Raw genomic sequence first — 22,646 nt, forward strand, 5'->3', positions numbered from 1 at the left:
CTCTGGAGGCTTTTGTTTTGCATTCGATATCTCATCGACTTTCGCCATCCGTATTCGCTCCGATTGTAATCAAATGCGTTCTAATTGCCTCGGTACTTATTTTGTTGGTAGCTGATTACTAAACTCTATTACTTAGATGTAAGTTTCTGTTTTAGTGAAGTGTGTATTAAATTGTAGCAGCTTAGCACCTGTCACTGTAGCCTATTTCAACAGCAATTCATTTTAATTTATATTCCATAGCCTAATAGAATTCAAAATCGCATGAATATATCTCCATACGGTGTTTCTGTATATCAGGAAAATTGTGTCAGCTGCTGAGAATGTTGCGTAGTTTCATCGATAACGTCCACCTTAGTGCCATGGAGATCCATCCAGCGGTGAACGATGATACGGCGATTGTGTTGGCCAAGATCAGGAGGATGTGCCTGTCCTTGGTTCGCAGAGCTGACGCAACTTCGCAAAAGGGATAGACCATTAGAAAATTTAATTTCCCTTGATGATAATTTGGCCAGGATCTACATTGACATACCTAAAATTATGTATTATGTTATACCGAGTGTGCTTTCAAATTGGAAGAAGGTTGAAAAAAGCACAAATTTACTTTTTTTTCACTGTGGGTCTGTACAAATGGTAGCTTGGGAAAAGTATACCTATGGAATGTTTTAACACTTCTACCTTTTCAAGAGTTCGTATAAAAGGAATTGACTCCTATTTGCAATAAATTTATAGTTCTAGCTGAGTGATTCATTTGATACAAAGTTATAGTTGCTACCAGTGTTCAAATCTTGTTTCATTTATGCCTAAGTAGTTATGTATGTATTTTGCAATCATATTTTTAAGCCTTATTTAATGGATGTAAAACTTGTATGCTTATTATGGTTTTCAATACTATCTAATTTACAAGATATTTATGTTCGCAAACAACGCGTTTACCAGTCCATTGCTCTAGATTTATGCAGATTAGAACGCGTACGTGTAAAAATGCACATATGGTTACACACGAACAGATATGTATGTATGTATGCATTCATATATATCTGCGAAAACCTCAACTTATTGCCAGCTCACAATGACGTTTTTGTCGTACGTTTCATGAGTTCCGCTAATTATAGAATTGTAAGTCAAGTCAATATGGTCACGTTCAGGTAAATTAGTTCAAGGACATTTACATAAACAGATCGCACTCAATGTTTCTAAATTCGTAAAAAAATGTCACGTTGACACATAGCTGATTAATTTTAGTACTTTATTGAGAATATTTTTGAAATTAAAAATGCGATCAAACTTCATACATGGTAGCCATGTCATAGGAGGCGACGGAAGTGAGGCAAGAAGCGCCGTAGCCCAACTCTGCTATATATGTATGTACTATTTACCTACATAGTATATATCTGTGGAGATTTATAAGAAAAACTTAACTCTATCATTCACGGACAAAACAAAATAAGTAGCATATGTATGTCAACAAAGCTGTTTTTTTTTACCGTCAGCGCAATAAATTTTATTTAAACGAAAACATTCAGAATAACAAAAATTTTCCCTTTGACGGTAAAACATCGTTTTTCGACATATGTTATTTTGTTTGTTTGAGAAAGATACACTTAAGTTGTTATTTCAATTGTCCACAGATATGTAAGTAAAAATAACCGCAAATACTAATATTTTGATAAGAAATATTTTTTTTCGATTAGTTAAGCGAATGAACTTTTAAGCACCTCTAAGTTTGTGTTGTGTAATGTCCGGCAAGGAAAGTATGATCTGATAGTTTTTTTTTTATCAATAAAAAACAAAAAAGTCTTATTTGTACTCAACGTACAGCTTTTGAATGAAGGCTCGCTCTACTCTTTCTATGCATACTTTTTACATGGCTCTTGAGCTATCTAATAATGAGCAATTTGAATCTATACGCATGCACATATATATAAATTTAAAATATATTAGACTGCCTCACTCTCGGTACCCAAAAAAAAAACGTTTTTTTTTCCTAAGAAAGTCATACGATTACGTTTTTGTTGAGGTATTCCAAAGATTTAGATTACGAAAACTCCACTTCATTGAACCTAAGCCACTTTAAAATACTCGCAAACTTGAACTGAACTGAACTCCCTGTGCATGGTTGCACGCTCTGTGTTCTATGCTACTCTGCAGCATTCCATGGGAAATCTCTAGTTATCGACACTTCCATTGTTCTTTCCTTGTCCAATTTAATCTCACAGTCGAGTTCGTAGTATTCGTCACATTGCCCTCCACACAAGTCTGATGGTACCGTATAGACACACTTGCTGCCCAAAGGCTGCAAGTCTCGTTATACGGACTACTTTCGCTTTACTTCGCAGCCCTCCAACGATCCCGATTCGAAGCACCACATCATTGATCCATTTAACAGCCTTACCAGTTTGACTGTGATTTATAGTCGAAACATGCCTTCCGTGATGGTTTCAGCGGCAACATCAGATCGCATTCGAGGAAACCTTCTCGGTTCTTTGCTTTACTATACCTTAATTTACTATACCGAATATAGTCGTGCTACTGCCGGTCACTGTTGGTGACCCCACCCCTGACTGACTGACGGAAACAAAGTAAATATAATCATTTCTTACTCTTCTCCAAAGTATTTCGGAGGAACGTAGACCAAAGAAGGCCAAACTGATCTTGCCTGCCAGCAATGTCATGGATCGCTTGGTCAAAGAAAAACAACAACAAGGTAATTGCAGGATCACATGTGTTCAGTCGTAAAGGCAAAATTGCATGAATTTGGCTTCGAATTCCTCCCTGCCTCCCCTATTTTGGGGACCTTTATAAAACCTCTGATTTGGAATACATATACAAGTATTTTCTTTCTCAACATATATCGTGTATATAAATTTAAAAATCTCGGCAATTTAAAATTTTTAGAATTCTGATAGTTTTGAATTTCTTGAATTTAAATAACTTGAGTGGAATTCCAAAATTTTCTAAACTTTCAAAACTTTGTGAATTTGAGAAATTTTAGTAAATCACAACAATTCAATATAATGATAAATACTAGAATTCTAGAAAATTTTTATTTTTCACAAATTTTGAGAATTGTAGGAATTGTAGGAATTCTAAAAAACTTTTTCTAAGGAAAATTGTCGAATAAATAAACTTAATCAACCGAAATTAAAAGTTCTCGAATGTTGAAAGCATTTTCATATTTCGTCGTTTTTGAAAATTTAAAAATTTTCGTAAATTCTTGAAGATTCCAAAAATTGTTGGACATTGATGTTTTCAAAATTTTCAAAAAATTTAAAAATTCTCAAACTTTGTTATATCAATAAAAAAATTTTAAAAAGTTAAGAAAAGTGGAAAAATTTTGGAATTTTTCAAAAATGTTAATATATTTTAGAATTCTAAGAATTTTCTATATTTTATACACAAGTACAATGAACATAAGAATTTTTCGACAATTTGTGATGTTTCACATTTTTACATTTTAGGATGGATTTTAGAATAAATAAAATTCTCAAAATTTTGGAAAATTATAAAAATTTCTAAAATCTCAATAATTTGAACATTTCAAAATATCCTCATTTTGCCAAAATTTCTAGAATCTCCCGGATTTCGATAGTTTTTGAAATTTTGGAAATTATCCTAAAAATAAGAACTCTCAAGAAATTTAATAGTTTTATAAAGTTCAAAATTTTGGAATTTTCGTTGTTTTCTACCTGTGATAATATTGAAACTTGCTGTGACTTTCAACTGAGCAAAATAATACGAATTCGAAAATACAATAAAAAAAGTAATAATTTAAAATTAAGTACATAATTTCAAAATTTTGAATATTCAGTGAATTCGAAAAACTGATAGCCCTACTCAAATAACATGATACTGCAAGCTTAGCACAGAGCTAAAATTTCAAATTCAAGTGAAATTTGGCACACTTTTTTCATAAATTAAGAAGGGAAATTTACCCTCAAATCTCAATGTTTTAAACTTGCCAGAAGGGTCCTTAAAAATGTTTAGCTTTGGCCTAAAATATTATAGAGGGGAGTCACAAAATAAAACAAAATATTGAATTCGATTAGAAATTATAATTTTTAATTTTTTGATGTATCCTAATACATATACTACATACGTACATAAGTTTATAAGCAAATTCGTCGAAAAAAGCGTGATTATACATATTGTACAAACTTACATGCATATGGAAATCGGTACATATTGCTAGGCAAAAACATATCTCACAATAATTGCGAACAAGAGCCTTTGGCGATATTATGTCGCTGCCTCAAATCGGACGTCATTAATCATTGAAATGTATCTCAGAATATGTGGCTATTTGGCTGATTGAGTTTCTGACTTGTGTTGCTCTGCTTCGCTTTATTCAAATGTTGTTTAACTACGTAAATGAAAAACATACTTAGGCATACATATGTATGTAGATATATACACATGTGCATAAACATAGGCGGAAAAAAGAAAAAAAAAATAATAACATTAAAATTATTGTTGCAGAACAAAGCGGAACTCATTTGCAACACCAACGCCGCTTTATTTCGTAACGAAATTCCTAATCATTACTTTGAATTCTACGTAGGTACATATATACATATATATAGGTACATATGTATGTATTAGAGTGTGAAGCGACTTATAGGACACCCAGCGGCATAGTAAAATATATAGCCAATTAGCAACAAGAGCGAAGTAAATAGAAATCATTAAGAGACACCAACGCAGTTAATGCGCGCAGCTGCCCTATGTACATTAGGGTGGTAAAAAAAAAATACAATTAAATGTTAAGTTCTTACCCCAAGGATTTTTTGAATGGAAACAAAGAATATCTGTATTTTTTTTTAAGAATAATATTTATAACTGTCTTAAAGCCCATGAAGTTTTCCAGTGGTCGAAAAAAATAATAGAAACTTTTCATTTTTACCGGTTTTGGCTATATTAAATTTGTTTATTCGTTTAAAAGTGTAGCGCCTTATATAGCAAGCAACTCTGTACAAAAATTATAAAAATTCAGCAAAAATTTTACCGAAATCCCTTAAAAATTTCAAACTTTTTATTTAGAATGTTTAGAAAAATAGGTTTCCAGTTTTTAAGAAAATTCCTAGCAGCCTCAGCAAAAAAAATATTAAAAATCAACGCGATCTTCTAGCGTCTTGAAATTTTCACTTTATCCTACTAAAATTTAATGGGCTTTAAAACTGCAAAATTTTACTTCAAATTTTAGAATAAAAAGTTTGAAATCTTTGAGGGATTTTGGTAACATTTGTTGAATTTTTATAATTTTTGTACAAAGTTTGAAATGTGGATTTAGACTGCGCTTGTTATATAATGCGCTAAACTTTTATAAAAATATATTAAATAGAAATACAGTCAACATAAATTTTCTATTATTTCTTCCACCACTATACATGGAAAACTTTGAGGCAGTTCTTAATATCGCATATTTTTTAAACAAAAAAATACGGAATTATTTTTGCATTTAGAAAAATCATAGGCGGTGAAAGATTAACATTTTTAACTTTTTGTTTACCCCCAGCGCATGTATTTTTGGACCACCCTAACGAGCAACCATAAATACCAAAAGCCAACCTAAGTAATGCAACAACAATGCGCATGTTTTGAAAATCTTATTAGCGTCATTGTCATTTGCTTCAAATATTTGTAGAATATTTACAAGTTTCTTTGACAGTATTTCTTGTATTTTGACATATTTTCGTAACCTTTTGTTTGTTATTAAACCTTTATGTACTTCCTACCTGTCGAACTTGCTTTCATAAAGCCCATATGGATGCATGTACTTACAAGCGTTGCACCGACGTGGGTGTTTGGTATTGGTTTTTTTTTTCACAGGAATAAGAATAGCTACGTATGGATATACTTGCACCATTTTATTCTATTTTAACGAAATGCGTTGATTTTTGATAATTTTTTTTGGCCAAAATCATCGCGATTTTTTAGGAACTTAAAACTTGCAATTTATTTTAGTGGGCTATAAAACCGCATAATAAAAAAAAATCTGAAAAATCTGCGTAAATAGTCGAACATTTAGATGCTCCTAATGATTTTAACGAAATTTTGTATTTCATTAATGTTTGCATTCTAAGATTATTTGTATAGCTAGCTCACCGATAACATTCATATAAGGTTGCCACCTATTAAAAAATTAGTTACAAATAAAACAAAATATCATAATATGATTATCAATTGGAAAGTTTTCTAAATCTCCCCAATCTAGAAACATTTTTATATAAGGTTGCCGCCTATTCCTCATCGTCTACTTATTTAATTTTTTTGTTTAGAAAATTTAGATACAATATTATTAGTTATAGGTAGTAAAAGGAAGCTCTGCTTATAAAGTAAGTGTTATTCCCTAGGATATTAGTTGCCACTTATTTTCGATTAAACAAAATTTAACTAAAGTAACTTAATATGGATATCAAATGGAACATTAATTTGAGCACATTAATCCAGAAATATTTAGTAGAGTTTTGCCTCTTTCACAATAAAAATTTGTAATTTATTAATTTCAATGCACATTTTTTTGCTTGTAAGCAAGTATGTATATTCATTACGTATACACCCAAAATATGTACTCTTCTCCCGCCGTATTTTTTAATAGGGTTGCCACCTAGTTTTTGATGTAAGATATTTATTTCATTTACATGTTAGATTAAAAAACAATTTTTAGAACTATTTCAAAATATTTATTTTTATAGAATCCTGAGGAACTCTAAATATTTCAAAGTGTATTTTTTTCATTGTCTTTCACTGAATACTGAGATATTCATTACGCTAAAATATTAACGCATTGATAATAGTTTTTTTTATCGACATAATTTTTATGTATGTAAATTTACAGTACTTATGTAACAAATTCCATTAACAATTTTACATAAGAAACTATTTTTGAATTTTACATAACTAAGTATTTATAAACTATCACAGTGCCCATTATTTGATACCCAAACCCTGAAAACTTAAAAAGTATATGCACTCCGAGCAAAGGTCGATCAACCTGGAACTACATGATAAATTGACAAACTTTTCGTAGTCTATAGGATCTCTTTCTGAGGACAGCAGTTACACCAAACGAAAGCTATTAGTCCCCATATTAAGATATTGAAATATTTGGGGGCAATAATTTTTTTGCACTTCGCACCATGCAACCGATTTCAATGAAATTTGAATAATTTGCTCGGGAAGGGACTATATTTCCCAATAGCATATTCAGTCCAAAGAATCTTGACCTTTCCAATGACCTAACATTTATTCCGTTTCTAACCTAAAAACAATATGCAATGAACTTTTGAAAAACTTTTAAACATACATAAGTTTTGGCTATATTTGCGTCAAGGAATCCATTTCTATGGCTACAAGAACCGCAAACATTTCCACTTTTTTTTAATTCACTGCTTACTGTTTTTACGCAAAAAAGAAACACAAAAAATACAAAATTTTTCTTTTGGAGGTAATTTTGAAGTTCTCATTAAATTAAATGTTATTTTGACCTTACAAATAACCCTGAAAAGTAAAATTTTTGATTTGTTTTCCTTTTGTTGACATGAAAACAGCACACAGCTGCAGAAAATTTGCTCCGTAACTTAGACAAAATACATGACAGACTCAAAATCGACACTGCAGACCCTAGCTAACACTTATACAAATTTGTAAGTTCCAAATATTTAAAGCTGGCACCAATTAGAACAGGAACCCTTCAAGGGAATTCATTCTCCTGGTGCAATGCAGGTCTAGTATGCAGGACTGGTATCGAGGAGGTTGTTGACAAATTTGAATTTCGGGTAGAGTTGGTTTGTGTCAGCTTGATGTGGAGTTGCAACTGAGTGTAGGAGCCAAAGTGAGACAGAGGTTATGGATAAGCCCAAGCTCTAATGTGTGTATTCCGCACTGTCGATTGATAACGACAATGGTTTGAGTGGCAGATAGTCCTTCTTTCGAAATGTGTGGAAATATCCAACTAACTTGTCTACTAACAGGTTTTAAGAATTTTTCCCTGAGAAAGACTACTCTAGCAAATATCAAAGGACTCAGGAAGGTGGTATTATATGAATAGAATTTTTAAAAGCTTTGAAAGGGCTTTGCCCGCAGGCAAGCTGATGCCCACCACGGCTTTAAACTAATAGCAAGATTGATAACCAATTGATTAATTAAATTCCAATTTGTTTTTTTTTCTTATAACATTTATTTACAAAAAAGTAGGGACACTCAATTGTACACAAATATAACTGTATAACTGTGTACATACATATTTACAAAATCTATGAAGATGAAAACCAACGATGAACAACTGGCAGGTACTAGAACGATAGCTCCACTTACAAATTGCCACTTTGTGCGGATGCGTTTGTATGTGTGTGTATGAATTAAATTTCAGTCAAACTCCAACAACCAACCCCCCTTACCACCAACCAGCCGAATGTGAAGTGTGTAGAGATGGCAGAGCGATGGACTTATAAATCGGAGCGGCATGCAACAATGGCGCTGTGTAAGTAGTCTTCAAAATCGGTGCAAGAATTGGCTCCACGGCAATAGCTGAGCTATGGACAACCGACGAACTCTGATGGGATACAGCGGTGGGATAGCTCTTAACTATAGCGCCGACTTTAGCCAAAACAGGCTCATGGATGACGGTAGCTGGCGCTGAGTAGAGCAAAGGTGCGTGTGAAAGGTAGCCAGGACGTGCAACCGCCACAGCGAGTAAAGTAGATAATGCAACCTGCAAGAGAGAGAGAGGAAAATGTTTTGGTTTAAAAAGGATACTTGTGGATATGATTTCGTTGAAAAGTCTATGCGTCACGTCTACTCACCAGCTTCAACATTTTGCTTTATCCTTTTGAATGTGCGACTTTTTTTTTTATTTTTGCTGGAAAATTGTAGTCTGTGGTCTGTTCTGCAGTGAATTACCGTTGTGACTGTTGATCGGTGCTGACCAACGCCTGCTCTTTTATACCGTTCAAGTAAACCAGCAAATTTCCACCAAAAAAAAAAACAGACACTGACATTTGAATAAAAATAAAATTTTAAATCTACACAGAAATGCAGAAGAAGAAAATCCACAATGAAAATAAGCAATTAAAAAAAAAAATAAAAAATAAACGAAAAAAAACGTTAAACAACAAATAACACCCGAAGTGAAAAATGCCGGGCTGGTCGCATTTTTGGTTAGTGGCAAAGCATTGGGCTGCAAATTATGACCGAATAGTGCAAAGTGGTAGGCCAGGTCGGTGGGTCGGGGGGTCGGTCGTTTTGGTTGTGCTTTATTTCTTACTTACTTACGTAGCGTTGGCTGACTTTTATTGTAAAAATGTGTGCCATATGAAAACTAAATTGTACCAATAACAAAAACAATTCAAATAGCAGCACAGTCATTTTCATTTTTCCACAGTCCAAGACTCGAAAACTTGCCATTAACCGTTACGCGCGTCGATGCCGGCTTCGCCATTCATACATATGTAAATACATTTGGATGCGCATTAGGGTGAGCTAAAAAATGTAAAGTCGGAGTTTTAATGCTCTCACCACCCAAAATTGTTCTATATCACAAAAATTATACCATTTTTTTTGAAATCAAAAAAATGTTTAGAGGTGGCTCAAAGTTTTCCAAAAAAAAGTTGTCATAGAAAAGGTATAGAATTCCTGAAATTTTTTCTTTATAGCCAATTATTTTTTAAACCATTTTTTAATATCAACTTTTTTTATAATTCCCATATAAAATCGCTAGTACTAAAAAATTATAATATAAACAATTGGGTATTATTTATTACTGAAAGCCTACTGAAGAGAAACCAAGTTTTCCGATCGAAAAATATTGATTTTTAAGATTTCTATACCATTTCACTGGAAAATGTTTTTTTCCCATATACAAAAAATGGAAAAAACAGTGATAAATTTTTTCGATATAGAGCATTCCTAGGGGGTGAGAGCATTAAAATTCCGACTTCACTTTTTTAAGACGCATTTTTGGACCACCTTAATGCATGTACATACATTCGTACATAGGTATGTAAGTTTAGTGGCATAGTGGGCCGCATTGCTTGTATGCTTTTGTCTGCCACGATAAGCTGTTGATATACTGCGGCAACAAATAAAAATTGCACTGCCTCTACTAAAAAAAAAAAAAACTTATAAACATTCTGCTACATAAAAGCATTTTTCCAAAAGCCAAACTACAAGTAAAAAGCGATCATTAAATTTGCTGCGATTGCATCACGCACACGCTTGCGCACTTGCATAGCTACATACAAAGCTAAATACAAGTATGTACAATAACTTTAATGCTCTTTGCCAGTGGCATGTTTAAATTTATTTAACTTGGCTATAAAAACAATTTCAACTGCCGTGCCTGCCGCGCCGACTGTCTTCAGTCTTCAGCCAAATAGTACATCAGGCTTGACCGTGAAAATCCACGCAGTCGCATTCGCATTTGTTTATTTGTATATTTTACGGTATTATTTTTCAAACAGCTTTCGGTCGATGCAACTATTGGCTTTTTTTTGTTGGTATTTGTTGTTTATGTTTTTGTTTTCTATTTTTACCTTTGTGGCGCCAAATACTTTTTGTGTACATTTTTTATGCAGCTAAACCCGAAATTGCATACGCACACAAACGCACATATGTACATAGAGGAAGTTTTTCAAGTTCATGTTCATGCGTTGTGCGTGTACGCAATGGCAAGACGTGTTGTTGCCCCAATTTTCAAGGTGCTGCCACAAGCAGGCTTTTCGTTAGTGCAGCTTGTGCGATTTCATAATTTGTGATTTCGAACGATATTGTTGATTGATGTGATCTTTTATCATGTGATATACTGATGTGACGTGATGTGATGATATATCACATTGTGCGATATCATGTGCTGTCTATTTGGTATGATGTGATATTAAGCATTGGAGTTTTGTGTTGCCATTTGATGTGTCGTAAAGTTATTGATAAGGAAGTGCTATAATCCGAAGTCAAAAAAGACAGATATCTCTAGAAGTCTTCTCAGTCTGAAGTGTACTTATTAAGATACAGTACACAATTTTTTTTATTTTTTTGTAGGCTAATTAGATGTTGGAAACTCTTCTTGTTTTACCTATGCAGTATTTTTTTCCAGACGCTCTAACAGTTACTCCCTTTCCCGAGCTCTTGCTTAATAGTATTGAAACTAGCATTGAGGAAGGGCTCGGGCCGATTTGAATATTAGCTGCTGCTTATCAATGACGTAGACTTCCGCCTGAAATACATATGCTCTGACATTTCCTCATAGGAGTGGACTCCTTGGTTCTGCATGCCATTGCAGAGTACCTGAATGGAGGAGTCTCTCAAGGGAGGATGTGTTGCAGGTTGCTTTGTTGTTCAGCAACTATGATTTTTGACTGCGCCATATCTTGAAAGTACAACTCGTGGGAGCGAATACCATAGTTTCCTCAAATCTTTAGAGATGTGTCTCTGGTTTCTATTTATGCCTAAAGAAAATGACCTTTCCTTTCCCATATCCGTCCCTTGCTAAATTTAGTAGAGTTCTTTAGCGGCCTAATCTATCGTTAAGTGCTTTCGTCGAACAGGTGCGCAGTGAGCCCGTTACACATACACATGCCAGTCGTTGTTGTTTAATTGGTTATATCCTGATCGCGGCTAGTTCTTGAGACACAAGCTTGTTATAGTAGGTTCTACTAATATGCTGATTCGCCATTTTAGAAATTTAGAGCTACAGGCTCACGTTTTGCCTGGAAAACGCTTTGTGAGCAGGCTTGGTCCGAGATACATTACTTCGTTGACAGTACTAGTCTCGACGCCATACATATTTATGTTCCTTACAATATAATAAAATAAAGACTGCTTTTGTAGGGTTTATGTCGAGCCGCAATTCGGACCCCACCCACCCATTCATTACTCGAAAAGCCCTTTGTACTATATCACAGAGTGTGCTCTCGAGCTTATCCGTAATAATGATGGCTAAGTCATTCCCATATATGTACTGGGCATTCCATTGTCAAAGGAATGCTGAAAGAGTTCATCCAAAACTTAGATCTACAGAAGAGGAAATAGAACCTGTCCCCTTGTGGGCAATACTTTTTAGTTTTTATTGGTACCACACTTTTGCCTGGACCGATTTCAGCAATTATAGCACGGCACTTGCAATAAGACTATCTATTTTATTCTCCATTCCTTTCAATACAAATTAGGTTAGGCTTATTGGCCTGAAAAATTTTGCTGGTGAATAATCTCTTTTACTAACATTGAGTATACAAATTACTCGTGCATTCCTCTACACTTATGCGACATAAGCAAACGCAAGACTGACCCTTATTGTGTCCCCATGTTTCAGCAGTAGCTCTTTACCGCCGTGCTGTAGCATGACTGCATGGATCTCACTTACCCCAGGGGCCTGGTAGCGCTCAAAGGAGCTTCGCGTCTATCTTACTGACCGCTAGGTGACAATGTTTCTTGCCTGTCTCCAGTCCGAGGGACGTGACTTCTTCCTTGTAATCTAAGGTAGAAGTGTTCGAAAAAATAGTGGTAAGCAGGGAAAGTGCCTGTCCTCTTTGTTACCTAAGCATGTACAGTCCGATAGCTTACGCGAAAATTCCGTTTCCACATTTCCTTTGATAATGCTTTATGTGACCCCGCGGAAGCTGGGAGTTTTGGAGATACCTTCGTAGAAAATTTTTAAACCATCTAGCGCCCTTTATGCTTGGCTTTATTTGACAGTCTGCACAATTTTTCACGGATTTCTGAGAGTTCCTAGAATCGCGCTGCACTAAGAGCCATTTTCACAGCTGCAGTAGCAAAGTACTTGTCGGGGTGTCTCATTGGTGTAGGGCAGAAGCTCAACAAAACCTACATAAAGACCAACGTGTTATTCGATAGAGTTACGGTCTTTGATTGTTTCCTCGCACCCAATGAAAACTAACCTAACCTGAACACACTGCTAAACTATACAATTTGTTGAAGCGTAATAGAGCCTCAGAAAATACGAAAACGGAGGACTGTCCAATCATACACATGTCTCTGGAACTTCTTCTTACCCAGGTTGAGGATCAATAACAGGACGAATGCAGAGCGTTTGCTCTGCTCTAAAAAATCTGGCTATGAAAATTACTCAAAGGGGACCTGCTCCTAACCGAGTTTTCTTTAATTAGTGATGTTAACGAATTACTAAACTATACATATACATAACCGAATCACATATAATACTATAAGGAGACACTGTATTAAGAAAGATAACTCAGCTTATGGTTCCGAAACTGGCCTAGATGTTAAACAAAAAGTAAGCAATAGTTAAATATGAATTTGAATAGCAATCTACAACCCTATAAATGGCAGGAGCAAATAGTTACGCAGCAATATCGAAAGATTCACCTTAAGTTCTTTTACAAAAAAAAAAAAAAAATTTGAAACAAATTTTAGAGGCTTGTTTTTATTTTCTAAGCAAACATTTTAATTATCACAAATTGAAGGTACTTTTGACATAAACGAAAAAAAAATTAAGAGAACAAAAAAGGAAATTATCATGTCCAACAACTGGTCCAAAATTTCATATCACAAATCGCGCCGAATTTACCACGCCTTGAGTATCACAGGTGCAGCGATGGTCTTCACAATGGGCGCTGAATAAGTATGCACGACTGGTGCCGCAGCCACATAGCTAGTCTTGATGACTGGTGCAACGATTGGTTGCACATAGTGTGCCGAGCTATGAACAACCGATTGGCTTTGATGGGAGACGGCAGTAGGGATGCTCTTCACCACCGAACCAACTTTGGTGAGAACGGGTTCGTGTACGGCAACAGTGGCAGCGGGTGCCGCCGAATAGACGACTGGATGAGATGCGATGAAACCTGGAGCAGCAGCAGCTACAGCGAGGAAAGCAGACAACACCACCTGTGAAGGAACAGAGTAAAATATTAAATATTATTGAATAAAACGCAATGTCTCCTGCATATCTACATACCAACTTGAACATTTTGATTTAAATTTTTTTTGGGAAGGTCTGTGTTGTGCTATGTGAGTTCACAAATTCAACTGATGACTGCTCCGAATGCAATACAACTTTTTATAGCAAAAATATTTGCATTGAAATTATGTCGCTTTATTGATTTATGGCAACAGTTATTGCAAAATGCGAAAATATGTGTGTATATATGTACGCACCAAGCATTTGCAAATCACAATAAACGCATTAAATTGTTATATCTCCGAAAGGCCAAAGAGCTCAAGATAATAGCAACCCAAGAGTCAAACAGTAGCAGTCACGTCAGCTCGGCATGAAGGAATATTTCAATTTGTTTTTGCTTTTTTTTTTTATTTTTCACATTTTTTTCTTCGTTTAATAGTTACGGATTTTTTATGTTTTTGTTTTTTTCTTTTTGTTGACCTCCAACACGCACTGAAACTGCAAGTAATGCAGCCGTTAAGGCACTTTTTTTTGGGCTGAAGGTAGTGATAAGATCTCTAAAAAAATTGTAACGCACGTAAACACAAGCAAATTGCTAGGCTGCTAATAAGCTAATCAAAACCAATTTCGAGGAAAATTAAAAAAATTATATTAAAGTAAATTAAATAATAATAAGAAAGTTACATTAAGAAGTAAACAACTTTACATCGCTTGAATTTTTTTCTTAATGTTATCAAAATACAAAAAAAAAAAATATTGAGTGCCTTAAGTCAAAGTTTGTGCAATATTTAATAAATCTTCTGTTTTCTCAACCAATCGACTTAGTGCCCTCTTCTGACTAAAGATTTGTTTCAGGCAACAATATATGTTTACGCTGCAATTAAATTATGTTTTCGCCAGCTTGGTCTGGCTCTCTATCTACTAGAATTTGTTGTTAATATTAGACTTCAGCCTCAATCCATTTCATTGGCCAGGAATCTTCCGTAGGAAAAGGCAAAAGACGAGGGTGAATCTCATAGAAACCGCTACTGGGACAATGACCTCTTGCTAATCGACTAGTTGACCAATTGGTTAATCGATTAGCTGATGTTGTTTAAACAAATAATCGACATTGCTTAATCGATTAATCATTTCTTCCAGGTCTAAAGCATATTTCACAAAATAGTCTAAGCAACGCCTGAACTTATCCAAAAATAACTTCGGAATTATCAAAGGAGTTCTTTCAGAATATTTCGGGTGACCTATCACTTAACTAAACTTGGAATTAACTCACACCAGCGATGTAGATTTTGCAGGCCATTTCTCTGGGATAGTGAATTCAAAATAATAATATGTTTGGCAGAACTTATACTACAATTTTTGGTGGAAGTCTTGTTGTTGTTACACAAATGTAGTGACCTACAATTTTACGCGGCACAGTGTTCTATTTTTGAAAAAAAATAGGCAAAACCAAATATCTAGAACGAGAAGAAGCAGCGAAATAAATGTAACGGTAGTTTAAAGGTTTTGAGATGAAAAATTCAGGCAAACTTGTCTTGTTGGATCGAAGAATTACCATGATCATTAAAGATAGAAGTTTTTAAATGTTTAATTTTGTTTAATTTTTTTTTTTGCCTGAAACCAGTCTGCAATGTACTTTTAAAAAATTTTACACACAAAGAGTTGTAGTGTTCTGGTGCCAAGGAATTCATTTCCATGGTTATAAAAATAAAAAAAACGCATCAAATTTTTTTTTTCAAAAGTCAGCGTATAGTATTTTTTAGGTCAAAAAAAGAAAAAAAAAGAAACAAAATTTTACTAATGAAGCGCGGTCTCGAGGTGAAGATAATTTTTCGTTCGTTTTCGTATGTATTCTTTTAAATTACTTGTGAAGTTAGTCTCTATATATACAAACGTATTAAGTTTTTTAATTATCTTTATAGGTGGCAACTCTAATTAGCTAACTTTGGAATAAAATTATATACAAAAACTTGTTATCTCATACCAATACCTATTTCATATTATATTTGATATAACTACACAAAAAGAAAACTATTTAAAACCTAGAAATGTGGCAACCCTCTTACAACGTGATTTTAAAATAATTTGGTATAAATACGTAAAGTGAAGTGAAGAGAATTTTGCAAAAGTATTTCATCTAACTCACAAATAAAATTTAATGTTTCAAAGAGATGGCCACCCTTTTTGAAAATATTTTCCCAATTCAATTTTCTTTAACTCCCTTCATTTAATACAAAAATTGCATTATTTTATTTAAACCAGTGTTTTAACTAAATTTGACTCTTTAAATAGGTGGCAGCCCACTTTAAAAATACTATAGAAATAAAGCTTTCTCAAACCTCTTTCATTTGTAATCGGTATTGTATTATTTAATTTAACTAAATAATTTCACTAATGTGACACCATTTAACTAAAAATTAAACTTAAATATGTAGACTATTTAAATAGGTGGCAACTCTCCTCAAAACTATAACAATCCTTCTTTGTCTGTCAGTTATATTGTAATACTTCCTATGAAATTGAATTTTATTTTTTAAACAGGTGGCAACCCTATTCAAAAACTACCTGCATATTAGTCTATGTTTTTGTAATCATAGCTGAATACACATTTTTGCCTCACTATTACATATATGTATGTTTTGGTAAATATTTAGTAATTAAGAAAGATTTATGTATTTTACCTGCTCTACATTTGCAACTCAGCCACCAACCAAAATCCCCCCTGCGTTCGCCCCTGTACTCGTATTGTACAATGTATTTTTTAACTAATGCATTCTCTATTCAAAATGCACTTTTGACTGCATTATATGTACCATTATAGAGAAGGTTGGTCACGTTTGAAGAGTTCAAGGTGGCTGCGCATGCGTAACCAGTTACAACACTTTCAACGTCTATTATGTAATGAATGATTGATACAAGTTCATGACTTCTGCAGTAGAGTTTGTTAGAAGGGCTTCTACTTAGCATGATTGCTGTCATAAAAAGAAAGATAAAAAAGAAAGATAAAAAAGAAACAAAAACAAGTTGTGTACTTAACAATTACAACAATAATTTTTTTTAGGCATTTTCATTGGCTTAACTGAGAACACACCCGTATATTGGTAAGCACGTGTTGACACAAGCACATAAGCTGCTATGTATTTCCAATGGCTTGTAAAGAAGTTTGACAACACCCACAAAAAAAGGTAAAAAAATATACTTAAGTATGTACGGATAAAAATATTAAAAGCATATCACAGCGTATCGATTACTTTTCAATTGCCCAAACGACTTAAAGTAGATAAAAAAAAAAATCGAACCGATTCAAGTTTGATCTGCACTGAAGGCCGTTTTGGGTACTCGAAATGCGAGCACAATTAGTACTCAAGTGATTTTTTTTTGCAGTTGACGAATTTCTTTCCAACAACTTATGATAAATTTTTTATAAATTTTTTTGCCTTAAGAAATAGTATTTAGGAATGTATGTGTGCAAATACCTTTCTAGCACCTTGATCGATATAAAAAGGCACGCTTTGACATTTTGGCCAGTAGTTCTCGCAACAACTTTCTCACAGTCAATACAGACCTACAAGTAACAAAATCCAAAAATCAAAATGTTCAAGTTGGTAAGCATTTGCAAAAGGATATACTGATTTTAAATTTTAATTCGCGCAGGTTGTGGATTTCCTTTTTTTCTGAATTAATAATCCTTTTCTCCAACCAGGTGGTATTGTCTGCTCTCCTCGCCGTAGCTGCTGCTGCTCCACATGTCGTCCAATCGCCAGTTGTCTATTCTGCGCCCGCAGCCGCTGTTGCCGTTCAAGAGAATGTTCTTGCCAAAGTTGGCTCTGTGGTGAAGAGTGTGCCCACCGCGGTCTCACACCAAAGCTCCACTGTTGTGCACAACTCGGCTGTCTCTGTTGAGGATGTCGTTGCTCCAGCCGTGAAGACTACCTACTCTGCGCCTGTTGTGCACTCTGCTCCTCTGGTGCACTCAGCTCCAGTTGTGCACTCTGCTCCTTTGGTGCACTCAGCTCCAGTTGTCCACTCCACCTACGCTGCTGCTGCTGCTCCAGTTGTGCACTCTGCTCCTTTGGTGCACTCAGCTCCAGTTGTCCACTCCACCTATGCTGCTGCTGCTCCTTTGGTGCACACCACCTATGGTGCTGCTGTGGTTGCTGCTTCTTCTCCACTCACCTACACCGCTCACGGTCTGTGGTAAGCGAAGTGGAAATTTGATGACCGGAATGTTTGGCAACGGATTGAATTGTGGATTAGAGTTGGACGGCTAAATTGAGAATTTTGTGATTTTTAGTTTTGTAAATAAAATAAAGCAAATTTAAAGGAAAACCCATTTTTTATTCACAACTATAGAAAGGGGTTTATCTAAAGGCGGTCTCCAACGGCAGGCAATGTCAAGTCGCCGAGATTATTCGCATAAGTGCATGTGTTTCTTGGAAAGGCCTACAACTTTTGATCTCTTCGCTCGGGTGACAACATCAAAATGCTGTTGAAGGGAAAATGTCGTTGATATACTAACGATAAGGCTGAAATATTACCCCACAGGGATATAAGGTATATACTTGGTATCTCCCTTAAATTATGAAAACTTCTACTAAATTCAAAAAAACAAGTCATAGAAATTGTAAACAAAAGATGTCAAGTGAAACCAACGTCGTCATATTCCCAAAATATTCATCAAGCTTCTGACGGTGGCTTCAATTGCCGAAGGTTGGAGTGCTATTATAACTGCTTGCCAACCAAAGAATGCCAGGTAGAGCCCTTTCTAGGAAAATGGTCAGATGCTTCATTACCAGGCATACCTGAGTGACCTAGTACACAAAGTAAAAAAAGGTCCTGATATTTTCGAACATAATTTAGTCGAGACTTACATGACCAAATTAATTTGGCAGTAGCTAGAAGGCTAGCCTTGTGTGCAGCGTGCCTATCACAATAGACATGGAAGCCCCTACCTCTCTACATATTTTCCCCACCGCTGTCCTTGGCCTTGAGGATTGCAAATACCTCGGTTTGAAATAACCAGGCATACATATTTATTGCTTTAGAGTAAATTGAAGAAAATACCCTTTAACTTTATCATAGATTCCAGATCCTATCCCTGTGGCAGTGGTGGAGCTATCAGTAAATATCCAACAATGTGTAAGCAAGAGCTCAGTGCATGGGTTCAGTGCACGCAATTAACCTCAGGGAACCCAACATTATGCATAGAATATCCTCAGCAAAAGTAATGGTGGCGTACTATTCTGTATGATTGAAGTTGTGTCCAGATCTTTGCCACCAACAATTGTCGCCTTGCTCCACTCATTATCATATCAACGTCCACTTCCTGCCTGGCCTGCGGTTAGCCTATAGCACCTCGCCACGTATAAAGGTGCAAAGTGATGGCAAGTGTGGCATAGAGAAGGCTCCCGTGCAGCAAATAGCGACTGTCCCTTGAAGTTTTGCAAGCATATTTTCTACGGTATTGCTTGAGAGTCCGTAGATATGTTTACATTCCCAAAATGCCACCAAGGCTTTTCAGGTTTTATGCTGAACGTGAAACCACCATGAAAGTTTGGTATCCAGAATCACTGCTAGAGACTTGACATGGAAAGAAGTCCATTCCCACTACACCAAGTGCCAATAAAATTCAGTGTTCTATGCGCTTTTATGTGATTAACTGATATACAAAGGGCTCCAATGAGGAAGGCCACATCATCTGTATAGGCCTAGATGCATGTATTAGAACCACTAACGACTTCTTTGTACCTGCCAAGGTTAATTTCTTCTTATTGATGGCATTGCTGATTCTCGAGCCCCCTTTTCACAATTCCTAAACTTCTGATGCTTTCTAATCACCCATTGTCCCTGAAGCTCAGCCTTTTAGCAACCAATACAACACAGCAGAATACTCGCGGCCACTGTAAAGTGGGAGGACACTGTGAGACAAGCCTCGGTCTAACCAAGTTTTCGTCCAATAGCAAATAGAATGCTGATCCCACGTAAGCCAGCCAATCAATATACGATCTATTTCAACACCCAGTACCGCTTTTTGGCTATTAAGTATATGAACTTTCTCAACTGTGTAAAAATGAAAAAAAAACTTTATTTACGGAATACGAAGATCGAATTTAGGGCTTTAGAAATCGATTACTAAAGGTTGTGTGACATTGTTCGACGACGTCCTGTTGAAATCAAAAGTCGTTCAAGCCGGTATCAATATACGCATAATTTGAATAACCACAGGAATATAATTTTGGGAATAAGCGCTGAGTCCCAGTCGACTTGAACCAAATAAGACTTCCTATATCCATTTAAACGAATTCGCGAGAAGTTGAAATCAGTTAGAGCAAAATAAAATCACAGCCATTTTCGTTTATCTTCGGTATATAATTTGTTTATTTTTTCGTAATTTCGTCAGTTCTTCAATAAATAAATAAACCAAAAAAAAAAAATCAAATAAAATAATTTTTCTAAAAAAACACAGGCAGTCCAACTAAATTCGTCTAAATCTCAGATCGTTTACCACAAGCCAGTGGCGGTATAGGTGAGTGGTGAGGCAACATGCAACTGGGTCAGTGGAGCGGAGTAGTGCGCAACTGGAGCATGATGCAACAGTGGGGCAGCGGCAATATGATGAACAGGTGCAGAGTGCAGCTGCACTGCTGCCGGAGCAACAGCAGTCTTCAGCACAGTCGCGGGGGCAGCCACAACACTAGTTCTCACAGCAGGTGCCACAATATCCTGAACAACATGTGCTGAGCTATGCACAATCGATTGACTTTGATGGGAGACGGCAGTGGGGATGCTCTTCACCACTGAGCCCACTTTAGTCAGAACGGGTTCATGAACGGCAACAGTGGCGGCGGGTGCCGCTGCGTACACCACTGGATGGGATTCGATGAGACTGGGACGAGCAGCAGCTACGGCCAGGAGAGCAGACAATACCACCTGTTGAGCAAAAGTAGAAATAAAAATGTTAAAAACTGTATGTATATATTTTTTTCTGCCTTCTCGCCAACTTACCAACTTGAACATTTTGAAAGATTTTTTTTGTGTGTGTTGTTTGAAGGTCTGTATTGACTGAATGCGTTAAAGAACTGATACCGTTCTTCGACGCTGACGCAGTATTTATAGTGACAAACTCCCACGAAACGTACATAAATGTAATAAAACGTACGCAACGCCAATCTTTCACAGCAGCGGCTGGTGCGCTGCTCTTTCAGTGTTGTTGGCGTAGACGACGGCCTTGTGAGCAACTCATAGAGCTCCGGAATATGCGTGCCTGGAATTATGCATACGCTTACTTGCAGGTACGTACATACATACATACGTACGTGGTTACTATTTTCTGGCTTTTGTATACAAATCAATCTATTGATAGGCGTTGGTGTGCGTTCTGTGTAATCGTTAAGGCAATTAGAGCCGCCATCTGAACCAGTTTGGGTGGCGTTAATGAGACAATTTTGCTATTAACGTATTACCATACCATTGAGAAAATAAGCGTCGAAGTCATTGTTTACATATTTACATACAGCGTGTGTAGTTCACCAGCCAGAAGGCTATGTATCTACTATTTGTATCCGTAATATATTCTCATATTCATACTTATGTATGTACATAAATTGTACAGTACGTTCATATAATCACTATGTATGTTAGAAAACGACCACATCGGCATGCGAGCTCGCTTTACCGGCTATTCCATACTTGGTGATCGGCATCAAGGAAGCCTTGCGCAAGTAAAATGAATTATGACTTGCATTTGCGGCCACTAACCTTTATGATCATTAACTTTAAAATTTGTATGATTTAGATTCCCTTTCGTTGTGGATTTGAAGCATAACCTTGTACCACTGTAGTGTTGGAGGATTTACTAGTTCATGCCATGCAGGAAAACTCCTTAATAACCCTTGTGTGAATTCCTTATTTTCGAACAATTTCCGCGCCAATGAGGTAATGAGCGAGGTCCATAGTTAGAGTGTGTAGTCAAAAATGACAGTCGTCTGTATATTAGGGTGGAGCGAAAATAATAAATTTTTCTGTTTCGCAATTCGAATAGTGTGGAAACATTGTGCAAAATTATACCATTGAACTCCAGGAGCCTGAAAGTTTCGAAATATTTCTCAAATTGTGCTCCTTAAAAAAAAAAATAAAATATATATATATAAAAATCGAGAAAGACTTCAAGTATTCCGTTTTGTAGCGTATTACATATTTTCCGCGCTAACCAATAGAATTTCCAACTCAAAATATTTTTTTTTCGCTCCATCCTAATGCATATTGATGTTCACGAAATGCATCTGTATGGAGTTATAAATCATTGTATTTACAAGGAGCCACTCACAGGGGGCCATCACATTTTAGCTGTAACTATAAAGCTCTACTTGTTATCTGGCTGAGTTACCATCCGCCAAAAAAAACTGAGAGCTCCTTGAGTGATGAATGGTTTTCATAGGCTTGTGCCGGATATCGTCCCAATCTCATTTATTGTTCTTCTTTTCGCTTTCTTCTCTTTTCATTTTTAAAATCAAATATTTCTTCTTTTTGTTCCGAACTACTCAGAACTAAGTCAAACGTAGATCGCAAAGGAGATTCTGAACGTTCGGTACGACTTACTGCCTTGCGATATAATCATATAACTCGAGTCTACATATGGCACACTTTCTTGTCATGTGTATTAATTCAATATTTACTTTATACTATCAATTTAACAGAATTAAAATTTTCAAATAGGCTTCAAAAATATTTTCGACTGTAAAGTTTCTTAACCGTTTCTTAACCTTAGTTTGAGACC

General features: G+C 35.6%; 4 protein-coding genes across 4 annotated transcripts; 1 reads left to right on the plus strand and 3 right to left on the minus strand.

The window, feature by feature from the left end:
• Positions 1 to 8,392: 8,392 nt before the first annotated feature.
• Positions 8,393 to 8,813, minus strand: LOC118747566. The gene is made up of 2 exons (XM_036481616.1): positions 8,802 to 8,813; positions 8,393 to 8,710 (listed from the first exon to the last, which is right to left on the minus strand). Exons 1-2 carry the CDS (start codon positions 8,811 to 8,813, stop codon positions 8,393 to 8,395), a joined length of 330 nt encoding a protein of 109 aa, XP_036337509.1.
• A 4,682-nt stretch (positions 8,814 to 13,495) lies between these two features.
• Positions 13,496 to 13,985, minus strand: LOC118747442 (pupal cuticle protein G1A-like). Its single transcript, XM_036481488.1, has 2 exons — positions 13,928 to 13,985; positions 13,496 to 13,857 (listed from the first exon to the last, which is right to left on the minus strand). The coding sequence occupies exons 1-2, from the start codon at positions 13,937 to 13,939 to the stop codon at positions 13,534 to 13,536; spliced, it is 336 nt and encodes a 111-aa protein (XP_036337381.1). The 5' UTR covers positions 13,940 to 13,985; the 3' UTR covers positions 13,496 to 13,533.
• Positions 13,986 to 17,408: 3,423 nt separating this feature from the next.
• On the plus strand, positions 17,409 to 18,188 carry LOC118747440 (A-kinase anchor protein 14-like). The gene is made up of 2 exons (XM_036481486.1): positions 17,409 to 17,475; positions 17,574 to 18,188. Exons 1-2 carry the CDS (start codon positions 17,464 to 17,466, stop codon positions 18,069 to 18,071), a joined length of 510 nt encoding a protein of 169 aa, XP_036337379.1. The 5' UTR covers positions 17,409 to 17,463; the 3' UTR covers positions 18,072 to 18,188.
• Positions 18,189 to 20,271: 2,083 nt separating this feature from the next.
• Positions 20,272 to 20,939, minus strand: LOC118747441 (retinin-like). The gene is made up of 2 exons (XM_036481487.1): positions 20,876 to 20,939; positions 20,272 to 20,800 (listed from the first exon to the last, which is right to left on the minus strand). The coding sequence occupies exons 1-2, from the start codon at positions 20,885 to 20,887 to the stop codon at positions 20,372 to 20,374; spliced, it is 441 nt and encodes a 146-aa protein (XP_036337380.1). The 5' UTR covers positions 20,888 to 20,939; the 3' UTR covers positions 20,272 to 20,371.
• Positions 20,940 to 22,646: the final 1,707 nt, after the last annotated feature.

This window comes from Rhagoletis pomonella, unplaced genomic scaffold (genome assembly GCF_013731165.1).
Source record: "Rhagoletis pomonella isolate Grant_MI unplaced genomic scaffold, Rhpom_1.0 Rhpom_scaffold_00012, whole genome shotgun sequence".
Classification (NCBI taxonomy): Eukaryota; Metazoa; Arthropoda; class Insecta; order Diptera; family Tephritidae; genus Rhagoletis; species Rhagoletis pomonella.